The following is a 19980-nucleotide window of genomic DNA, read 5'->3' on the forward strand; positions in this document are numbered from 1 at the left end:
AAATGCATGCAAAGTGTGCTTGTGGTTTGTTTTCTCTAAGCTTTTTTCCCCCCATTCCTATTCTTTGCTGCCATTTGTGTTACATGCAGGCAACTGGAGTTATTTCGGATGGGGAGAGCAGCTGAGTACGTAACAGTTTGATTTCTTGCAAGTTTTCTGGTCCTATAGTGATGCAGCATGCTCTGGTGTAAGGAAAGTGGAAATATTCATGCATATAGAAAATTTGTTCCATTATGTTTTCTTTCACTGAATTTTCATATTTGTGTATGGATGGTTGTTCATTTCTTCACTGTTCAGCTTTGTTTTGGCCATGTTTTAAATGAGTTGTTTGTGCCTTCTACTGGAATTTGAGGAAAAGATGGCAGAATTGGACTATTTTTCCTTTAATCAACAAAGTTGATTCTATTTTATGCTTGTATACACCTTTTGTATTGGCCTTTATATCCATATAAGCCCAAATCAGTGTCTGGAGTAACCAAAAACCATAAATGAATCAGTAGCAATCGTTTTACCAAGATGCAAGAATATGCAGGAGGTGATCACAGGAATTCCAAATACTACAACTAAGAGTAAATCTGAAAGCAGAATTTCGGTTTCAGGACCTGAGAATAAAATCTGAAAGCCTGTTCCAGGTCAGTGAGAGAGTGGCATGAAGAGTGGCATGAGTCACCATGGCAGAAGTGATAGGGGTTTGCTTTAGCTGGTGCTTACCAGCCTTGGAAAGGTAAAACTCAGATACCACAGCAGTCTGTGATCTGCAGAGCTAATGCCTGCGCCTAAAGACTGGTGTGATAATTTTTGCAGAGGCCACAAAATTTTTGTTAATTTTCCTAGAAAAATATACACAAAACATCTTCACTTTGTTGGAAGTCCTACAGGTTCCAACAGGCAAGGCTTCTGCTCAGGATACAGTGCATGGGTTCTACTGCCTATGGACCTGCAAAGATTGATCAGTCAGTCTTAAAACCAAAGGTATCTGTTTCCTGTGTCGAAACCAAGAGTGGGGTTTGACACAGGGTTTGACATTGGGAATATGCTGAGGGGAGCATGCAAAGAGTGATCACTGTGACTGCTGCCAGCAGGCAGGAGATTCTGCTGGTGCTTTTCTGTTTTTGACACAATGGAATTTGGAGAGGACACTCTTACTGCAGCCAAGTAACTTAAGTTTAAGGTCCAGCTGATGCTACAGTGCATTTCACACATGGATTTGCTCTGCATTTTTTAAGTCTTCCAACAGTGACTTCCCAATTTCTCCTCCCACAACATGTTTTGTTCTCCTTGTTCCCCTGTCTTTGATCAAACCACATGTTCTTTGGGCATCAACACTGTTGACCCAGCTTCTCATGCTGTCTTTGTTGGTTGTCTCAATTGTTCGGGTGTGATAACTGAGAACTAACTGAAGTTTTGTATAGTACTAAACCAAAGATCAGTGTCTTAAATAGCTTTCTTCTCTACTTTTGTGTGTCTGAGGGGGAATTGGGGTCAGTCAGAGACTTAGGAAGGTTGTGCAGAGGTTATTTCTCCTGTATACCTGTGATGTTGGTGGATGGTGTTTTTGTTTTAAATGGTACTTGTATTCGTGGAGCTCCCTCCTCCCTTCCCTGCCTCTTCTTCATCTGTCCTGTGCTGTCCTCTTTGAAATCATGTTAGTATACTGATAAGCAGGCCTCTGCCTGTACTGATGATGTTTACTAGTGAACTCCATTAGCTTGACAGTGTAATAAAGATATACTTCTAATTGTAAACTTATAACAGCAACTGAGAAGGAAGCAGGAGAAACAGCATGTTGGTAGATGGAAGATTTCACTGGTGAAAGCTGCTTGCAAGAGGAGTACTAGTTGGGAAGAGGGGGCATTAAAAGAGCGACAGCTTTCCTTAAGTTGTCCTCCTGATGATTAAAAACCTCCTGGTTTCATTTAAGGACTTAAAGAAATAGGGTATATGTTCTTTATACTTCAGGCCATCAGTCCAGCTCTTGACTTTCAGCAGCAGGAAGTATTTTCAAGCGGAGAAAAAAGGGTTATGAAAGCTCTTAAACTGAACACTGGATATTGATAACTTGCTGTCTAAAAATTATACAGATTTCTAATATATTTTTAAGTGATGAGGGCAATAGGATGGACTAATGAAGTGTAAAGGTGCATTTAAATAATTTCTGTGAATTTTTATGGTAGATACGGAAGATGTTTAATATGCATTTTGATTATAAGATTTCAGAAACTGCACATGATTGTCAGAAGTGACCAGTGGTTGGGTAGACAATGGAGTTTTGGGGTCTGAGACCTAAGGAGAAAAGTCATTGGCAGCTATTGTGAAAAGCAGTTTAAATGGATGAGGGATGGGGAAGGTGTGTTTCAAAGGCCCTGATGTGGAGCTGCCAGAGATCTCTTCTGGACTTAAAGTGGAAATCATCGCTTCAGTTAGTACACTTTATTCTCTTCTACTATTACACAAATAGACAAGAGCTGTGAAAAGCTCAGTGGCTTATTTTAGAGAAGTAGTGGGGATTTTGAGATACAGAACCTTACGTGAACCTCCTTCTTCCCGAGTGCCTGAGTGTGCTGCGCTTAGTGCTTTTGTCCAAGTTTTTGGCTTGCTTTTGTGTAGGATAAAGCTTAGGGACTGGACCCCAGCTCCCCTGGCTGATGATACATCACAGTTAGAAAAGCAGGAGGCAATTTTAGCGGATTGCAGCCTTGAGAAGAGCTCCTGCTGTGCATTGGGACCTTAAAATGACAAAACCACTTCTGAAAGTGCATTGATCCAGCCATCTGTGATGATTCTGCAGTAAGCTTTCCTTCCTGTTCTGAAGCTTGATGTAAAGAAAGTTGCCAGAGGTTAAGTGTGACCAGTAGAGCTAGTGTGACAGGGCTGTGCAAAGTGGTTTTGAGGTTAGTATATTAAAAACTCCATGTGTTCTGCCCTGCAGCAGTGGTGTAATCAGTTCTGGAGGCTGGACTGGGGAGGAATAACATGGTTTCCAGGAGGCAGTTTGCTTCAGAAGAGCTATGTCCTTTCTTGATTTTCCCTGCTCTTTGTAAAATCCTACTGTGTGATGTGACTGTCTGATGGATTTTCTTCTTAAACTGCCTATATGCATGAATATTCAATTATTAAATACAAACAGCATGCTTCTGCCCTGCCCCTTCAGCCTTACCCCCCACTCTCTACACAGTGGGTCCAGTGACAAAGAAACTGTTTTCATCCCTTGAGAGCTCTTTGGTGTATGTGAAATTTCTCAGACTGGGATAAACCAATTATTGACTTTTTATATTTATTGTACTATGTTCTTGTTAATTAACTGATATTCAGAGGTTGAGGATAAGCTGCAATATTCCTTATGGAAGACTTGGTGTATCATCTATTTGAGGAAGACACTGCTTGAATTTGTCACACTACAACGTGTGTTGTGAGGGTTATTTTGCTGAAACATGGGCTGTAATAATGCCTGACCCCTCCTTTTGAAGGGATGCTGCATCCCAAAGCTGCTTCTGCAGGTTCTTGTCAGTCTCTTGCTTAAATAAAATTTAAGTGTCAAGTATGTTAATGAATGAGATCATCGCCATGTGCATGAATTTCACAGTATACATTCTTGCAAAGGTAATGTGTGCTGTAAGCCACATATGGGCCAGGTTTTGGTGCCTTTAATCAGGCTGAGCTATGTCTTGATTTGTGAATGCTTCTGTTGAAGTGAGATTGCTCATAAAGTAGGTGAAATTTAGTACGAATCAGAGTTTCTAGAGCTGGGCTTTATTTATGAGCCAGTTCAGGATTTCTCCCTGGTATTAACATCTATGGATGCTGTAGGTGCATATATCAGAGAAACAATGTGCTCCTGCCTCATTGACATTTGTGGTAACTGGAGCCTTGCATCCTTCAAACGTGTCATCAGGGGTGCGTTTTGTGTTGAGACCTCTAAGAGACTTCCTCATGCTAAACACCAGTAAGAGCTGGAGAAATTCTTTATTAAAATGAATGCCACCTTGTATAAACATATATGCTGTAAATGTTTGATTAACATTTAAGCTAATCTGCTATCATAAGGTCCTTTCCAACCCTAACCATTTTGTGATTCTATGATTCTATTTTTACATGTTGCTTAGAGATTCTGTGCTTCATATGGGAAATCTTCATTTGATAGTGCAGAAGCTAACAAATCCAGATAGTGCTTCTGCAACAGTGTAATTAGGGAATTTGAAGTCTCTTGAACCTATCAGCTGGGCATAGTTGCTGACCCAGAGGAGCTGTTTCCTGTTTCCTCATAACCATAATTGTGTAAGTCTTTGCACACCCTGATACTGAGTTTAGCCCAGTGTTAGTGAGCTGATGCATTCACTGATTTTGTGACCCAGGTAATTGTACTACAGATCCTTATTTGTTATTGCAGTGTTGTGGTGAGATAGTTTCTCCCTAAATCTGTTGGTCTGGTGTCTTCTGCCAGATCTAGAACCTGTAATTCAGTTGGGCTCATTTAAGCTCCTGCAAGTTCTTATAATGACTATGCAGCCACAGCTGGAGTACTTTAAATCGTACCAGAGTTATTTAGGCTTTACCTTAAATGAGAGTTGCATCTGATGGGAAGAAGAAATCAGACAAGCTCCAAAGTGAGGCATTAGAAGGCACTTTGAAACAGTATTTCTGTCCAAATAAAAGCAATTATTGTGGCTTGGACAGTAATCACTGAAGTGTTCAGCAGTGACATTGCTCAGGTGAGTTAATAGCTCATTGTCCTTCTGAAGATGGCTTGTGCCTTGTGATCTACAAATAATCCTGGGTCCACAGGCTGGAAATTTGGTGATCCTTTGGCACATGGAATCATTTTTTGTAGCACATCGTGAGTGTTTCTTCTATGTGCTGAACTGTATTTAAATCGAGGGACATTGTGCTTTTAATACAGCTGAATAAAGCAGTGCATGATTGCTATTCATTTATATTCAATTGACTAGAGACTGACAAGAACTCCACAGCATTTAAACTACTAAAAAGCAGGAGGCTTAACTCCATTTTCAGTATGGACAATCAAATTGAATTGATTGTGATTAAGGGTGTAGAGCCAGGCTCTTTCAAGTGGTTTGTGCTTCGCAGACGTTTTCTGCTGGAGTTGTTTTCTACTCTCCATCTGCTTCAGGGCACTGATAGAATCTTGGTTGGGAAGGAGCTGAAGGTATTGCTAAGAACAAATTCTACCTTGGATTAAAAAAATCAAAATTGCATTGGAGGTTTGGGAAGTGCCAGTAGAAGAAAGGTGCTTCCTGGTGCTGCATTCCCTCTGCTTGGAATTCCTGCAGTTAAATTCAGGTTTCTTTAAGGATCTGGCATGAAACCCTTCATTGTGCAGCCTGTGGTGAATTGCTGTGTAGGACACACACCATTAAATAATGTACCAGAGGGGGCTTTAATTTGATTGTCCTTTTTACACAGGCTTTTGGTGGCGGAGAGAGCGAATAGTGGCTGATCCTTATTTCCCTTTGTTTCAAGCATGTTAATGGTGCACTCCGCTGCCTTATGGTGTGTGTATTTCACTTTAAGCTTGCAAAGATAACCTTGCATCCTGCACAGCCAAACACAGCCAAACACCAATATTGCATTTTTGATACCTTTCCCCACTGTAACTCTGCATTCTCTTTTCCTGAAGGGTTAACAAGCAGAAGTGTTTCTGCAGGGAGAGGGACTCACTGGAAAGGAGCTTTTTTCCTTTGTGAAGGTTGTCATTAGTCTTTCACTACTAATCTTAAGCTAATGTACCTCTGCGTGTGTTAAATGTACAGCAATTTTCCTATGTAAGAAGTAGCATAATCAGTTACAAGCAGAGCTACTTTCCCAGTCCTGATTTTCCTACTGAGTGCTTTTCATTAGTTTCTCTTAACTTAAACTAATAGTTAAAGAAAAACTCCAAAAACTTAAAAAAGGAGGCACTAAACAAAAATAAATAAATCCAGAAGCCCAAAGTACTGGATAAGGATGTTAAGAAGAGCTAGTATTACAGATTAAAGGTTGAAAAGTTCTAGGAAAATGCTCCTTTCCATAAAGGAATATTGTGGGTTGATTTTTTTTCCACCCAACGTACACATGTTGATTTTGGCACCAGCAAAGAACCTAGCATTTTGGGTGTTGGGGTGTTTGTTTTGAATAAAAATGTCTTATCCACTTCCCAGGAATGACTAAAGAGAGGTAACCTCCTATGAAGGAAGTATATGGAGGTGATCACTGGAATTCCTTGGCACATACTTGAGAGAATTGGAGGTTACAACCAGCTACCAGATGGAGACATATCCATAGCAGAAATAGGGGGTTTTGTCATTCTTTAAACTAAAAAAGCCCACTAAAAATGAAGTGGGCTTCAGTGTCCCAAGCAAATCAACTTGAGGGAGCCATGCCCTTAACTGCTTTTGTTTCTTAGCCTTTGAAGATGCTGACAGCGCTGTGGATGATCGAGATAGTGACTACCGCAGTGAGACAAGTAACAGCATTCCTCCTCCGTACCACACGACCGTGCAGCCCAATGCCTCTGTGCACCAGTTCACTGTGCCATCACGCCTGCAGCAGCAAGGGGTCTTGAGGGAAACCTGTGCTGACTCCTTACAGAACTATGATCTGGATTATCAGGAGCATGTGGCCATCAGGTAGGTGCTGTCTTCTGGGTAGCTCTTCTTTTCCCATTGATTTTTGCCATAGCAGAGCCTGAAGGTGAGATGCTAGCAGAGGAGGGCGGTTCAAGGGCTCTGAAAGGAAGGTGTTGTGTCTTTTGTTAACACTGTGAACTAGGAAAAAACCTTTATGCAGTGTGTTACTCCAGATCTGACAGCTTAAAGAAGTCCCTTTTAAAGATATGCTGAACTGAGCTCATTTAGTCTTGGTTGTACCTTCAACTCTCCTTTGGAAGGCTGGTGCACTGAGTAATTCGTTGCTCTGGTACCATGGCATGGGTATGCCTCCCAAGCCAGTTAAACACAGTATAGCAGAGTTATCCTATTACGAGTTTCTAAACATGGGGCAGATTTATCTTCTGTTCTGGATTGACTCCTATTCTTCCATTAGCACTGCCAAAGCAGCATATTCAAGAAGAAAGTCTGTAACCAATGATTTTATTGTTTTTTTATTTCCTTACCTAGTTACCATCTAAGACTGTAAAATAATGAATTTTTTTTCCTATTTTTGTTTCCTTTGACCTGTATGAAAGATAATTTACTTGCTTTGAATTAGTTTTTTGACCATACATCAGTAGTTTTACAACTGCTTATATCATCTTTAAGTATTAAGCGTTAAAGCATTAACTTACCAAGATCAATGGCTGTGAGCTAGAGCTGGTTGCACTGGGAACTGTGGAAACTTTACAAAACCATTGTTCTAAATAGATAAATGTAGGGGGAAAGCAGAAGACCTTAGAAGGTCCTGGCTGGCTTGGTAATAATGGGTGTGTAGAACCTGCCATGCTGCTGCTTCTGCCTTTGATGTGGGAGAAAGGGTCAGTTGCTTGAACACTGACAGTTAGCAATACATGACTAATTTGTTTATCACATCCCCCTTGGTAAGAATAGTCTAGCTTCCTGAAGCTTGAATCTGCGTTCAGTTGTCCTCATGGGTGTATGACTGAGGTTAAGTTTTATTCTTTTTGCCTTATGATCTTTAATGGTAAAAGCTGAAGTTCAATGGTAACACTTAATGTAGTTACTGTGATTTCAAGAAGCAGAGCAAATGTGCCAACAAAATGCATTTACTGCAGCGTAACTTGTCATTCTCAGCGCTCTTTTCCTAGTCCACTAAATACCTTATATGGGCACATTATTCCCTTTCCCATGCTATTCTGTTCTGCTGGTGTACAGTGGTAAAATGGCTGAAGAGCTTAGTGAGAGCCTGGGAAGTTGAGATGAAGCTTTTTGTCCATGGAAGAACCAAGCCCAGCAGCGGTACTGGGGAAGCTAATGAAGGCTGGATGTCTGACAGTTCTGTGACTTCTTGGTGTTGACAATACAAATAATCTTTCATGACTCACCTTGCTTGGAGGCAGGGGATGAACTTTTAACTCTATGTAATGGATAAATGTGTTTGTAGGACCTTCCAAAGAGGCACACATGGTTTGAATTGATAGAGAATACTAAGATGCAACATGTTTGGATTTGTTGGGGTTTTTTGCTGATTTCCTGGAAGTATTGATATGAAAGGATCTGCACTGATAAAATTTACTTAAAAACTATGAGCTCTGTAGTCTGCTCTGGTCAAAAATTACTTTCACTCCAGGAAGGCAAGTCCTAAATGGTGATTCTCTGACCATCCATGTTCCCATGTGCGTTTTCCACATGCCCAGCAAGATTTTCTGCCACATATTTAATCTTAAAACTTAGAAAATGCAAATAAGCCCTCCAGAGAAGCTACGTGGGATTCTCTTTCTTATCAGAAATGTATTTCTAATGAGAGCTGGCTGAAAAGAAGCATGTGGGAGGATCTTAAATATTTTCAAAACACTAAGTGCTGCACAACCAAATTGTGTTTGCCTTTCCCTCCTAGCAGCTATAAGTGCTGTGGACCAGGCAGGACCTCATGAAATCAGTGTTCCTGGCAGGCTGCAGTTGGTAATTGCTGAGGAAATGACAGCTCGTAGGAGGCTGTCCTGGGCAAACCCAGAGGAAACAGACACGGTTCTGCTTAGAACCTGTGTTGAATTGGACAAAAAGTTGACTTATGCCGAAATGCTTGAATTGAAACTGGGTGTATTAAACATGGTGGGGTTTTTTGTTGAAAGATTTGAGTTTGGCTGGAAAAGTTCTGATCTTTATTAGCTACTACATATGATTGTGTTCTTTTGGTAGAAATACGTATACTTTATTCCCCCCTCTCCTAAGGATAACAACCATTGTTCTCATTTATATCTGAAGTATGTTTTGCTGCCAACAGCCGGTTTGTCTTCAGAATAGCAGACATCTTCCCCTTGGATTTTTTTGTTCTAAAGCACTAACTTTTCTTTGCAATGTTCATTTTGTGTAACCATGTGTCCTCCATGTCTCCCTGCTCTTGTTCTATTTACTTCCAAGGAGATACGATAGCATAGATTCCACTGTGAGTGGCCGAACTGACCTAGAGTCCACATCTGAGTCTAGTCAAATGACAAGCCGCCAGTGCTCGATAGGAAGCAGGCGTTCTCTAGATCGGTCTGATAGGTGGGTTAACCTCTTTGCAGCATGTGTACCTGTCTCCTTCCTGTTGCTGCTGTGAAGTGGTCTTGTGATACGTTTCAGCTGATACTCAACTTGCTGTTTGCCTTGGCTCTGTTTCAGATCTGTGGTAGTTTAATGCCAGGCTGATGTTGTCATCTTTCTCTCCTCTCTGGTGTTGGACTTCTTGTCATCACTTCATTTCTAGTAAATAGCAGGGAAACACGGTGGGGGGGGTGCTCAATTAAGAAGAAAAGTAATTTCCTTTATGCCTAAATTAGTTAATTGTTGATTCAGCATTTACAGTTAATGGCTCTTCAGGCATTCATGTAGCTCCCATTGCTTGCAGCAGAGGTTTGGAAGGGCTCGATCCAGTAACTATAGTGGCCCTGGGAGTCTTTTAAATTTCATTAGCTTTTCCAAGAAAATTATTTCAATTACCAGCCTAAAGTTGCAAGCAAGAAGAGTAGTAAGCATTCTAAACTGTGTACAACAGGGCTCGTTTAAAGTAATGAGTATCTTTCCAATTAGCGTAAATTGGCTAATACTGGTGGAAATGAAGTACTAAAGCAGCAGTACTGAAAACGCAGTCAGCTATTTCTCTTTCAGGGCTATCCCATCAGTATCTTAAATTGAGGTGCCCCAGGTACCTCTCAAGGTGAAGACTCTTGTATTAGCAGTATCCATACAATGCCCACACGCCTTTTGCCCTTTGCCTTTTCTTGCCCAACTCATGGGGTCAGGTGTGTCCTCATGTTCCTTAGTTCTCAGCAGTGAATGATGTGAGACAAAGCTGCAGTGCATCTTTCAGATGAGTGCTTGGATTTTTTTACATTCACTTTCTACCTGTTTATGCAGCTGGCAGGAGCTCTGCTTATGAGCTGTATCTAGAGAGGAAGCTTTCTGGCTGCTAGCCTTCATGTGGTTGAACAATTGAGATAATCCTTCTGATCAGCATCTGGGAACTAATCCCGGAATCCCCAGGGTCATTTACTTGGGTTTCTATGAAGCTTCAGATCATTTGATAGCAAAACATTAGCTGCTTTAATTAAGTCTTCCACAATGGACAAGTGTAGGTTGCTGAATGTGCTTAGATGTGTTCTATGTGGGAAGTATAGATTCTGAAAAGCATCTGAGGCTTATAATGGGCTAATATCCATAGCCAATGTTTTGTTCTGCTTTCTGATCAGTAACAGCTCTGAGGATCTTCATTTTGTGTTAGTAGGAGCCCCCTGAGGGCATTAGGTACAGCAAGAGCCCTCCCAGCAGAGAATCATAGAATCAACCAAGTTGGAAAAGACCTTTAAGATCATCAAGTCCAGCCTTTATCTCAGGCCTGCCAAGTCCACCACTAAACCATGTCACTAAGGGCCTCGTATACATGTTTTTTGAACACTTGAAGTGTGGAGTAGCTGGAACTCCTCATGTTGCTGCTGTGCATAGTTCACATTTTGTCCCCCATCCCTACTTCCCTGGAGTCAGTGACTCACGAGTCTCTGCTCTGTAGCCACCCTTAGGAGAAACAAAGTGCCCATGTGCTTTATGAACACTGATAAAGCAAATTCTGCAGCCGAGAGTGACCAAAATGCATGCATAGCATAGCAGAGCGCTGTGCGTGGGCTCTATATCTCAAAGTAGTCCTGTTGCTGTAATAAGTGACTTTTTTCAGCATGCCTAAAAAAGCAACAGCAGAGTACTGATGCAGCCAAGGCTGTGTGCCCTCACTTGATCACTGAAAGCTCCTCTGCTTCCAACAGGCATTTCTAAATTCTGTGCAGCTCTAACTGGTAGAATATCATAACCCATGCTGCTTTTTTTTTGACTGTTCGATTGAAATGTAATGGTGGTAGATAGGCAGGTTTTCAGTTTTGTTATCTCTGGATGTTTCTGATTTTAGTTTTTCTTCATTTAATGCGTGGTTTCTCATTACTATTTTTTTCTGTCCTTTCTAGATATTTTTAAAAAAAATGTTATTTTCCCTTTCCTTTTTTTTTCCCTTTTCTTCCCTTTTCTGCCTCTCTTCCTTTCCCTCCTATCCTCTTTATTTCTCATCTTAGACAAGAATCTCTAGCTAGAAAAGAAAGAGTCAGGATCATTCCATTTGACTGCGAAGATGGAGAAGAAGAACAGGAGAGTAACTATGAAGAACTAGGAAAGCTGCTCATAGAGGAATTCTTAGAAAAGAGTCATAAAAATAGAAGTTGGCAGGAAACAAATGTAAAAAAGATGCCAACTCTCTCAAAAAGAGAAAATTTCAACCACTGTGAAAGATCAAGGTGCTGCCAAAATGTGTGTGTGGAGTCAGGGTCTGTAGATGTCCCTAGGTATCCTCAGGAATATGACACAATAGATAGGAGAAGGAAAAAGAAGCTACGATACCATTTTGAAGAGAGTGAACAAATAAGCCTGCGAAGTAATGAAGGTCTACGGTTTCCTGGGGAGAAAACGGTTTATTTCAATGGTGTGGCAACTAATTCTGAACCTAGTGATGATTTCCCAGTATGTGATAGAACTGGGAAGTATACCGGTAGCTCTGAAGGTAAGGAGCAGTTGCCTGCTTATCCCGTCCTGCGTCCATACAAAAATGGCTTAATGGTTAAAAGTGGCAGGTTGCTGAACAAGCAGGGAGTGAACCATGAGGGCTCACTTCACCTGAGTAACAGTGATGATGTGCAAGTCATAGGCATGCCAGATAACACTTTTGTGCCTGTGGATATCCTTGAGGAATTTGACAGCAGTGCTTCTGATGAGTTCCAGTACTCACCTGTTTCGGATGATGAAATAGAGGAACTGGCTTCTCTTTCACAAACATGGTCTGATTCTGATATCAGCCATCTGAGAAACTTCACTGTTAATTACCCTGCAAATCTGGGCTCCCAGGTGAAAGGTAGTTGTGATAAAAACCACAAGGCTAAAGGGAGCAAGCATGGTCATCCTATGCAAGACTTAACACTCTCTCCTGTTGAAGAGCCCAGTGAGGAGTACATAGACACGATGGATGAGCTACAGTGTCTGGTAGAATCAGTTTCAGAATACTTGGCTGAAAAGGAGGAAGAAATCAACAAATTTGGTACGTTGACAGAGACCAGGAAAAATGTTGAGAGCATGTCAGTGAAGCAGGATAATGCTGATAATTCAGTAGAGGGTAAGAAGTCTGAACAGACCAAGCATCCTGCTGCAGAGGAGAGTACCAAGGTCAAATCTGAATCTCTCCCAGACTTGTCAGGTGTTAAGAATACAGTGAATTCCCTGTTCAGCTCTTTCACTGAAAAGGTGGGGTCAAGCACAAAGCAGCTTACAGCCTCTGTTGAAAAGCTTGTTTCTGCCACTCCAGAGAAAACAGAAACCAGAAACTCATCAGAAAGTGGAATCTCAAATGTTCTTCCTGGTAAGTACAAAAGTGAGAGTTCGTCTTCTGGAGTGACAGCAGATAATAAAGCTGACACCAAGTTCTCCATTCACTCTTTGCTACCATCCCAGGTGAGTGGTGATAAAAAGCCCCAGAACATAAACCCCAACAAGCCAGAAACCACTGAGGTGGACAGTAAGGCTTCCATGCCACATGATCTCCAGCAACCACAAGGAACAACCACCGGCACCCAGCAGAACAAACATTCGGTTGTGAATTCTGTTCTAGGCATGTTCAATCCTTTAAAGATCTTCTCTGAGAAGGAAGTGCCAAAACAAGAAGTCATAAAAGAGGAACACACCAAAGAGGACAGCCATGCTGTGAAAGTTGATGAGGCAAACAGAAGTGAGAAACCATCTGAAGAGATGGCAGCCAAGACCAGCAGGATCATTCCAGAGACACGGACAAGTGAGACTAGAAGCGAGGCAGAGGTGGACGCAAATAGCACTTCTGTGTCTTCTATCTTTGGCAGGCTCACAAACTCAGTCAGTTCCTTCAGTCTGAAAGCCAATTTTGATGGTCTTTTGGCTCCCAAGCAGCAGGATGTGCCACAGAAGCAGTCAGATTTGCATCATGTTACAAACCAGCCAGATGCCACTGTGAAAGAGTGTGCACCCACTGCCAGGGAGCAGCCTCCTGAAAATCGCTCAGGGGATCAGCATACTACAGGTCATGGACCAGGAAACAAGCAAAGCAGAGATAATGTGGAACCTAATTCACAGCCTCAAGTTCAGAGTACAGCAACTGAAAGCTTTTTCAGTCCACTCAAAAAGTCTTTCAGTCAGTTGTTGCTTCCTTCCACTGAACAAGGGCAGAAAGAAAGTACATCTGGGCATTTTAAAGGCCATAAGTCTGAGGAGGATGTAAATCAAAATAGCTCATCGAACGAACACTCATTTCCTTTCGCTGGGAAACTTTCTTTTCTCAGTGGGTTGGGTTTTTCAGAAAAGCAGGAACATAAGAATGAAAAAGGAGGCTTTATTCCTTCACTGTTTAAATTTTCTTCTGCAGAAAGTCTAGCACCTTCACAGGACCAAAGAAGTCATCAGAATCCTAGCAGCATTGCTTTGCATAAAGACAAAAACAGTAATTCAGAAAATGCCATTTCATCAAAATCTAGCTCTGTTCCAGATTTATCAGGCCATAAGGAGGATCTTGTACAAACAAAAAACATGACTAAAGGAAACCTATCTGATGCCCAAATAAATACTAAAAACCACCAGGAGAGTGCCTCTGCTACCTGCAAGGCTTCAGGAGAGCAGCAAACAACTAGGAGTACTCAGGAAGAACATAGAAATGTAAAGGGAGGATTGATGAGAGAAGAACTAAATACACAAGACTTAAATGACAGCTCAGCTGAATCCACCTTTTCAGCCAGAGGACCAAAAGCTTCAAGTGCAGATGATGCGCAGAAGAAGCGCACACCAGGTTTTCTTTCTGGGTTTCTTCACATTCCTTCCAGTGAAAACACAGACAGTAATCAAGACTTGGCTGCTAAAAGTGAAAGTGATGGCCAGAAAAGCACTTCTCCTGGATTATTTTCTGGCTTATTTAAATTTGCTTCAAGCGAAAACTTGTCTGAATGTAAGCAAGAGAAGGCGAAAACAAACCCTCTAGGCTTCATGAAGCTTTTTGATAGAGGTGAAGATCCTAGCTCAGAGACAAAACCCAGCAACTCAGGAGTTGCTTCTGACACTCAAAGCAGCACTGGAGAAAAGCAGGAATCTTCCAGCTTCTTGAAAAATCTCCTGCCCAAACCAAAGGAGAAACTGGATAATGTGAAAACGATTGAATCTTCCAAAATGACTGACCACCAGTCCAGTGCCAGAGTGAATAAAACAACCGAGCCCAATGTTCCCCACTGCGGGCATCCTCTGCCCTCTGATGCTCTGAATCTTCAAGACAAGGCACAGGACTTATCTGGAAAGCCTGTAAATGGTAGGCATATTCCTTATCAGGATGAAATATCTAGAGTTTTCCCAACTCTTTTAAACAAAGGATCAAATGAATTTCTCAATTTAACTAATAAAAGCTGTATCTGTACAGAGCAGTACTCAGCTTATCCAGAAACAAGAAGCCATCCTAGCTTTGAATGGGAATATGAAGTGGGGGAGCTGACTGGCACTCGTGAAATAGCAGTACCAGTTTACTATGTGTTAAACCAGAACTCTGTTCTGCCCCCTCAGTTCTTGGACTGGCCTGAAAGTGATGCGGTAGTGAATCTCTGTAAGAAGGATGGGAATGCAAATGTGATGGATTGGCAGACTAATGCCAATTTTGATGGACAAAGTTTAGATTTAAGTGTGATGTCCTATGAGTCATTTGACCAGTTGATGCTTCGAGATGTTTATTCAGGAGAAAATGATGCATGGACCACTGATTCTGTCAATGACAGTTACCATAACTTTTCACCGTTTCAAAGAGATGGCAGTTACTCATTAGAAGAGTTACCCATGGATTTAAGCTACTCCTCTGGCTGTGATGGAGCTATGTGGACTCTAATTGACGAAGAGACTGTAAGTATGGATGAGAGTTTTATGTACTCATCCTATAGCCAGGAGTATCAGGAGTGGCTGATGATGCTTGAGCAGGGTATATGGTGGCCATCAGAAGATGGTGACTGTGGATATTACATGTACAGTGATAACCAGTATGTGTATTCACTACTCACTGATCCCACTGGACAATATGTCTATGTATGTGCTCCCGAAGCATATTCCTATCCGGACTACTGGGATTATAATTTTCAGATGGATTCCATTCCAAGTGCTGCCCTAGAAGACAACACGATTGCTGTTTGTGGTTTTAAAGTCCCTCTTGGCAGTGAAGATGAGCTGTTTTGGTTTGCTGAAGAGGAGTCTTTTGGTGATTATACAACAAATAAGCCCCTGGACCTGTCAGTAGCTTTGCAGAGGAGTGATCAGCTGATGAACATGAATTTGGAGACCTTTTCACAAATGTTTGAAGAATCCATTTATTATCAGAGAGAGCAGCCCTTAGACTTCTCAAGTTATAAACTTCAAAAACTCAAAGTAGATTTTAGACCTGAAAAGGAAACCTTGAATTATTCAGAGGAATCTCCGCTAACCCTTGATCTCCGAACACATTCCAGAGCAGCTTTAAATAAATCACTGAGTAAGGAAGTTCACACTAAGGAAGCAGATAAGGCTGTCCCTGTGACAACTACAGGGAGCGGGTCATCAGGATTCTTTGGTTTCCATCTGTTTCAGTCTACTCCTAAAACTGAAGAAACTGTGGCATCTAATGAAAGTGCAGCAGAAGCCAAAAAGACTGAGGAAGAGAAGAAAACACCAGTGAACAAAGTTAGCTCTTTATTTTCTGCTTTGGGTGGATTAATTGGAAAGTCTTCAGGTCCTGACCCTGAGACATCAGGAGATTCTGCCCTGAAAAGAACAGACACACAGTCAGTATCATCTGAAAATAAAACTGATGTTTTATCACTTGCACCAAATAGGAAATTAGAGGAGGCACAAGCAGGGCTAAAGTTTCCTGTGACATCAGAACCGAGAAGAAATACTTCATCAGAACTGAATTTGGAGGCTGCTAGAAATGAAAAGCCAGACTTAAATCAGAATGAAAACCTCCGTGTTAAAAAAAAGGGATTGACTAAATCTCCTTCTCTGCTGAGCCAAACTGTTCCAGATGGCAGGCCCATACGAGAAGAGAGACCCGTTAAAGCAACACCATCTTCCAAGCATCTTGAAGGGCATGCAAGTATTAATGAATCGAGTCAGTCACAGCCAAATCAGAGCCAGCCAACCACTGAGCCTGAGGAGACGTTATTTAAGAGCGCTCTGAAGTTGTTCAGCCTTGGAGAAGATTCTCTTGCAAGCTCCACTGCCAACAAACCACAAGCTTCTGGGTTTTTTGACTTCTTTAAAACACAAGTAAGCAAAGCCCCACAGCCGTCACCAGATCTGGGAAGAAGTCAAAGTGACAAACCAGAAAAGGTGGTACAGCCAGAACAGAAGGAAACCTCCAGCTTCTCATCGTTATTTGGATCCCTTGGAGATCTCTTCAAAGCGGAGCCTGTGCCTGCTCAACCAACCTCAAGTACTCTTCCAAAAACCGGGATCAGAACTGAGTCGAGACAACAGAAGGAGAAGTCTGGAGGCCTTCAGAGTGCCAGCATGCCATGTCTGTCCTCCACCCAGAAGGAAGGGGTGAGAACACAGGGCACGGATGGGCAGGTTTCTCCTAGCCCCGGGGTGCAAATGGAACAACGAAGCAGAAAAGCTGAGGAGGAGTCTCCTGAGAGTAAAAAAGTGCTTCCTGGGAACATGTCACAGAAGGCAGTGGGTGTACACCCCAAAATTGGCCAGCTGAGTCAGTCAGCTGTGCAGCAAAGCGGTGTACCCACGGTGACACCAAAGCAACAGCGAGGAGATCGTTCAGGAGCCCCAGTTACTCAGGCAAAACCAAAGCCAGATGAAGCACGTAAAGAGTCAGGCTTCAGTTTGCCATTCAGCTTTTCTGATATCACTGCTTCGAAATCACAGCCAGCACAGCCAGCCAGTAGGAGCATATTCTCCTTCTTCACGGGATCAGATGAGGCAAAGCCTTCACCACCTGCTCCTGCTAGTGGGAAGCAGCAGGAAACAGAGGGACTGTTTCATCTGCCTTCCTTCTTCTCCAGCGGTCCAACTGCTGAGAAGAGCATACCTCAAAGAAGTACTAGCTTTAGCTTCTTCAATTTGACATCCTTTTTGGATGAGAAACCACAAGCTGCTCCAAGACAGGAGAATAATACAAAACCAGCTAAGCCAGTGAACTCCAAGCCATATGTGAAGCAAAATATTGCCACCGACTCTAGTGTCAAAATTAGCAGTTCTGCCAGGCAACAGGAAGCAAACAATAAAGAAGAAGTTGATATTATTGCAGCAGTCACTGGCAAACAAACGATCCCAGAAATGATCCAAGAGAATAAATCAGAAACACTGGCAGTGGAAACTGTAGAAAGTGTTGCTGAGGTAGCTGAACAGAGTGACTTAGAGAAGCCTCCACAGACTGATGACACTGCAGTAAGCAATGTAGCTGCCTCTGGTCCTTGCCTTCAGACTCCCAGTGTGCAGGAGGGCTCTCAGGGCCAACAGGCTATTTCTTTAGAAGAAGATACTTTGGATAGCACAGGGAAAATGGACAGTGCTGCATTTCCTGTTGATAAAGAAGAGCATAATTCTTCAAAAGAGGAAATTTCTGAAAAGGAGGATTCTAGCATGGCCTCAGGGGACAAAATAGATTCCCAGGGTCTAAATGACTTAAATAGTGTGAATGACATTAAAGATGAAGTGATCTCTGGAGAAGTGTGTGTACAGAATGAGTTGCCAGAACGTAAATTACCTGAACAAACCCTTGGTGAAGGGTTACAACAAGCACAAGAGCCACCATCTCCTTCTAAAATGGCAGAGGCACCTAATTTGCAAAACAAACCTAAGGAATCTGAGAGTGATAAATCAGTGCTGGATTCTTCAGTTGAAATGTTTTCAAGTTTTATGACAAAAATGAAACCGCCCAAAACATTATCTGGTTTCTTTTCCCAGCCTCAAGCTACTGCACCTCCCACTGCACAGAAGAAAAGCTCCTCTTTCTTTGGTTTCTCGTCCCTCCCAAGTAGCCCAGCACCAGCTTTCACAAATGATCTCTTTGGCATCTTCAAAGGTCCCAAAGAGTCTCCAAAAGAGGTGCCTCCAAAATCCACCCCTAAACCTCAAAGCAGTGGTGTGAAAGATGTCACTGCGTCTGTTCCAGCAAAAGACTCTAGAGAGACAGAAAACACAGCTGCAGCCAGAGAGTCTAAAAGAGATGTCAGGAGCTCTCTGAAGGAGGATGTAGTACCTGTTCCAACAGAAGAGAACTCCACAAAAGAGTCTCCTGTGAAAACAGAAACTGAGGAAAACAGGAACTCTGAAACCTGCAAAGAGGAGCCATTGATGATCACTCCAGAAACAGCAGTGTCTAGTGAAAATCAATCCCTTGAGGTTATGGAGCTGGACAATGATGCACAGCCCTCTGAGGTAGTAGATACTAAGCCATGCCAGTCTGATTTCAGCAATGCCATTGATACAGTGCAGGCTGAGGCCTCTGACCAGACTGATGGAGATACATGCCAGCTTGATGTGGGATCTTCACATGTACCTGAGGAACAGGCAGCTCCTACAAACAGTGCAGCTACTGACATCCTTCAGGCTGGCTCTACTGAGGAGCTTGCAGTGGAAATGGAAGCCACAGCTAATAGGGAAGACACAAACCTTTCCCAGTTGGATGAGAGTGCTGTACTTGAGTCTGAGCCTGTTGTTACAGGGGATCAGGCCAATGCTGTCATTGATCAGCAGGACATGATCAGTAATAATGGTAGAGAACCCCCACCTCCAGCTGATGAGCCCAGTGTTCATGTGCTCCAGCTGAATGAAGAGAAGACAAGTGAGCCAGAACAGAAACAGCAAGCTGCTGAGCATTCAGCAGCTGTTGAGGTGCCTGCAATAGGCACTGCTTCCAAATGTGACTTGAAGAAACCTAATAGTGTTGCTCCAGATGCGAACAGTAATAAACCAGTGTTTGAAATACCAAGCATGCCCAGTTTGCCAAAATTCAGCTTTATGTCATCTGCTGATAGTGCAAAGCCATTTGGGTCATTCTTCTCTCAGCAGCCACCCTCAGTTAACAAAGCAGGGGCAGATCAGGGCCTCATGTCCAGCTTTAAGAAACTTTCTTCTACTCTCTTTGAAGGAGGCAGTGAAGAAAAGGTGGGTAAACCAGAGAGTGCCCAAGGAGCAGTGTTTGGGAAAAAGCTAGATTTCTCCTTTCCCTGGCAAAAAGACAACAGGGAGACCTCTGCCAAAAGGGAACCACATATACCACCACAGGCTTTGTCAAAACCAGATGACAAGGTGTTAGGAACAGTCAGTTCAGATGAAAACTCAAAATCTGCAGTCTCAGATCAACTGACTGATGCAAATATAGAAATAAACTTGTCTTCAAATCAGCCTGATGCTGTAGACAATGAACTTTCTGAAGAACCATCTGGTGCAAGAGCTGTTGATGATACATCCAACAAAGAGCTGAAGGAGAAGACTGATAAAGAGTCAGAAGACCATCAGAATGTGATTTCAGGTGAACTGCAGAAAGAAGATCAGGCAGAAGAGCATGCTCCAGCTGAGCCTGAACTGAAAGAAACTGAGCTTGATTCTGCTCCTGAGGGAGCAGTGCTTCATCCTAGCACACAGGCTGCAGATCTGAATAGTGTGGAACAACTGAATGAGAAAAGGCTAGTTACAAATGAAGCATAATAAATGGTTCCAAGTTTTTAACCATTTATAATGCAATACTGCCACAGTAGATACCTTGGTGCCTGATGTTTGTAGCCAGTTCCGTCTGCTATTTGTTGCCAAGTGTTTGTAGTGT

General features: G+C 42.4%; 1 protein-coding gene across 1 annotated transcript in view; it reads left to right on the plus strand.

Annotated features, from left to right (window-relative positions):
- The window catches only part of UNC13B (unc-13 homolog B), a 211056-nt gene that overhangs the window by 57715 nt on the left and 133361 nt on the right, over positions 1 to 19980 (plus strand). The window contains exons 8-12 of the mRNA XM_034072659.1: positions 6401 to 6623; positions 11474 to 12966; positions 13369 to 13533; positions 14605 to 15693; positions 16222 to 19354. Coding sequence (XP_033928550.1) covers positions 6401 to 6623; positions 11474 to 12966; positions 13369 to 13533; positions 14605 to 15693; positions 16222 to 19354 — 6103 coding nt within the window. The remainder of the gene's footprint in view (positions 1 to 6400; positions 6624 to 11473; positions 12967 to 13368; positions 13534 to 14604; positions 15694 to 16221; positions 19355 to 19980) is intronic.

This window comes from Melopsittacus undulatus, chromosome Z (assembly GCF_012275295.1).
Source record: "Melopsittacus undulatus isolate bMelUnd1 chromosome Z, bMelUnd1.mat.Z, whole genome shotgun sequence".
Classification (NCBI taxonomy): domain Eukaryota; kingdom Metazoa; phylum Chordata; class Aves; order Psittaciformes; family Psittaculidae; genus Melopsittacus; species Melopsittacus undulatus.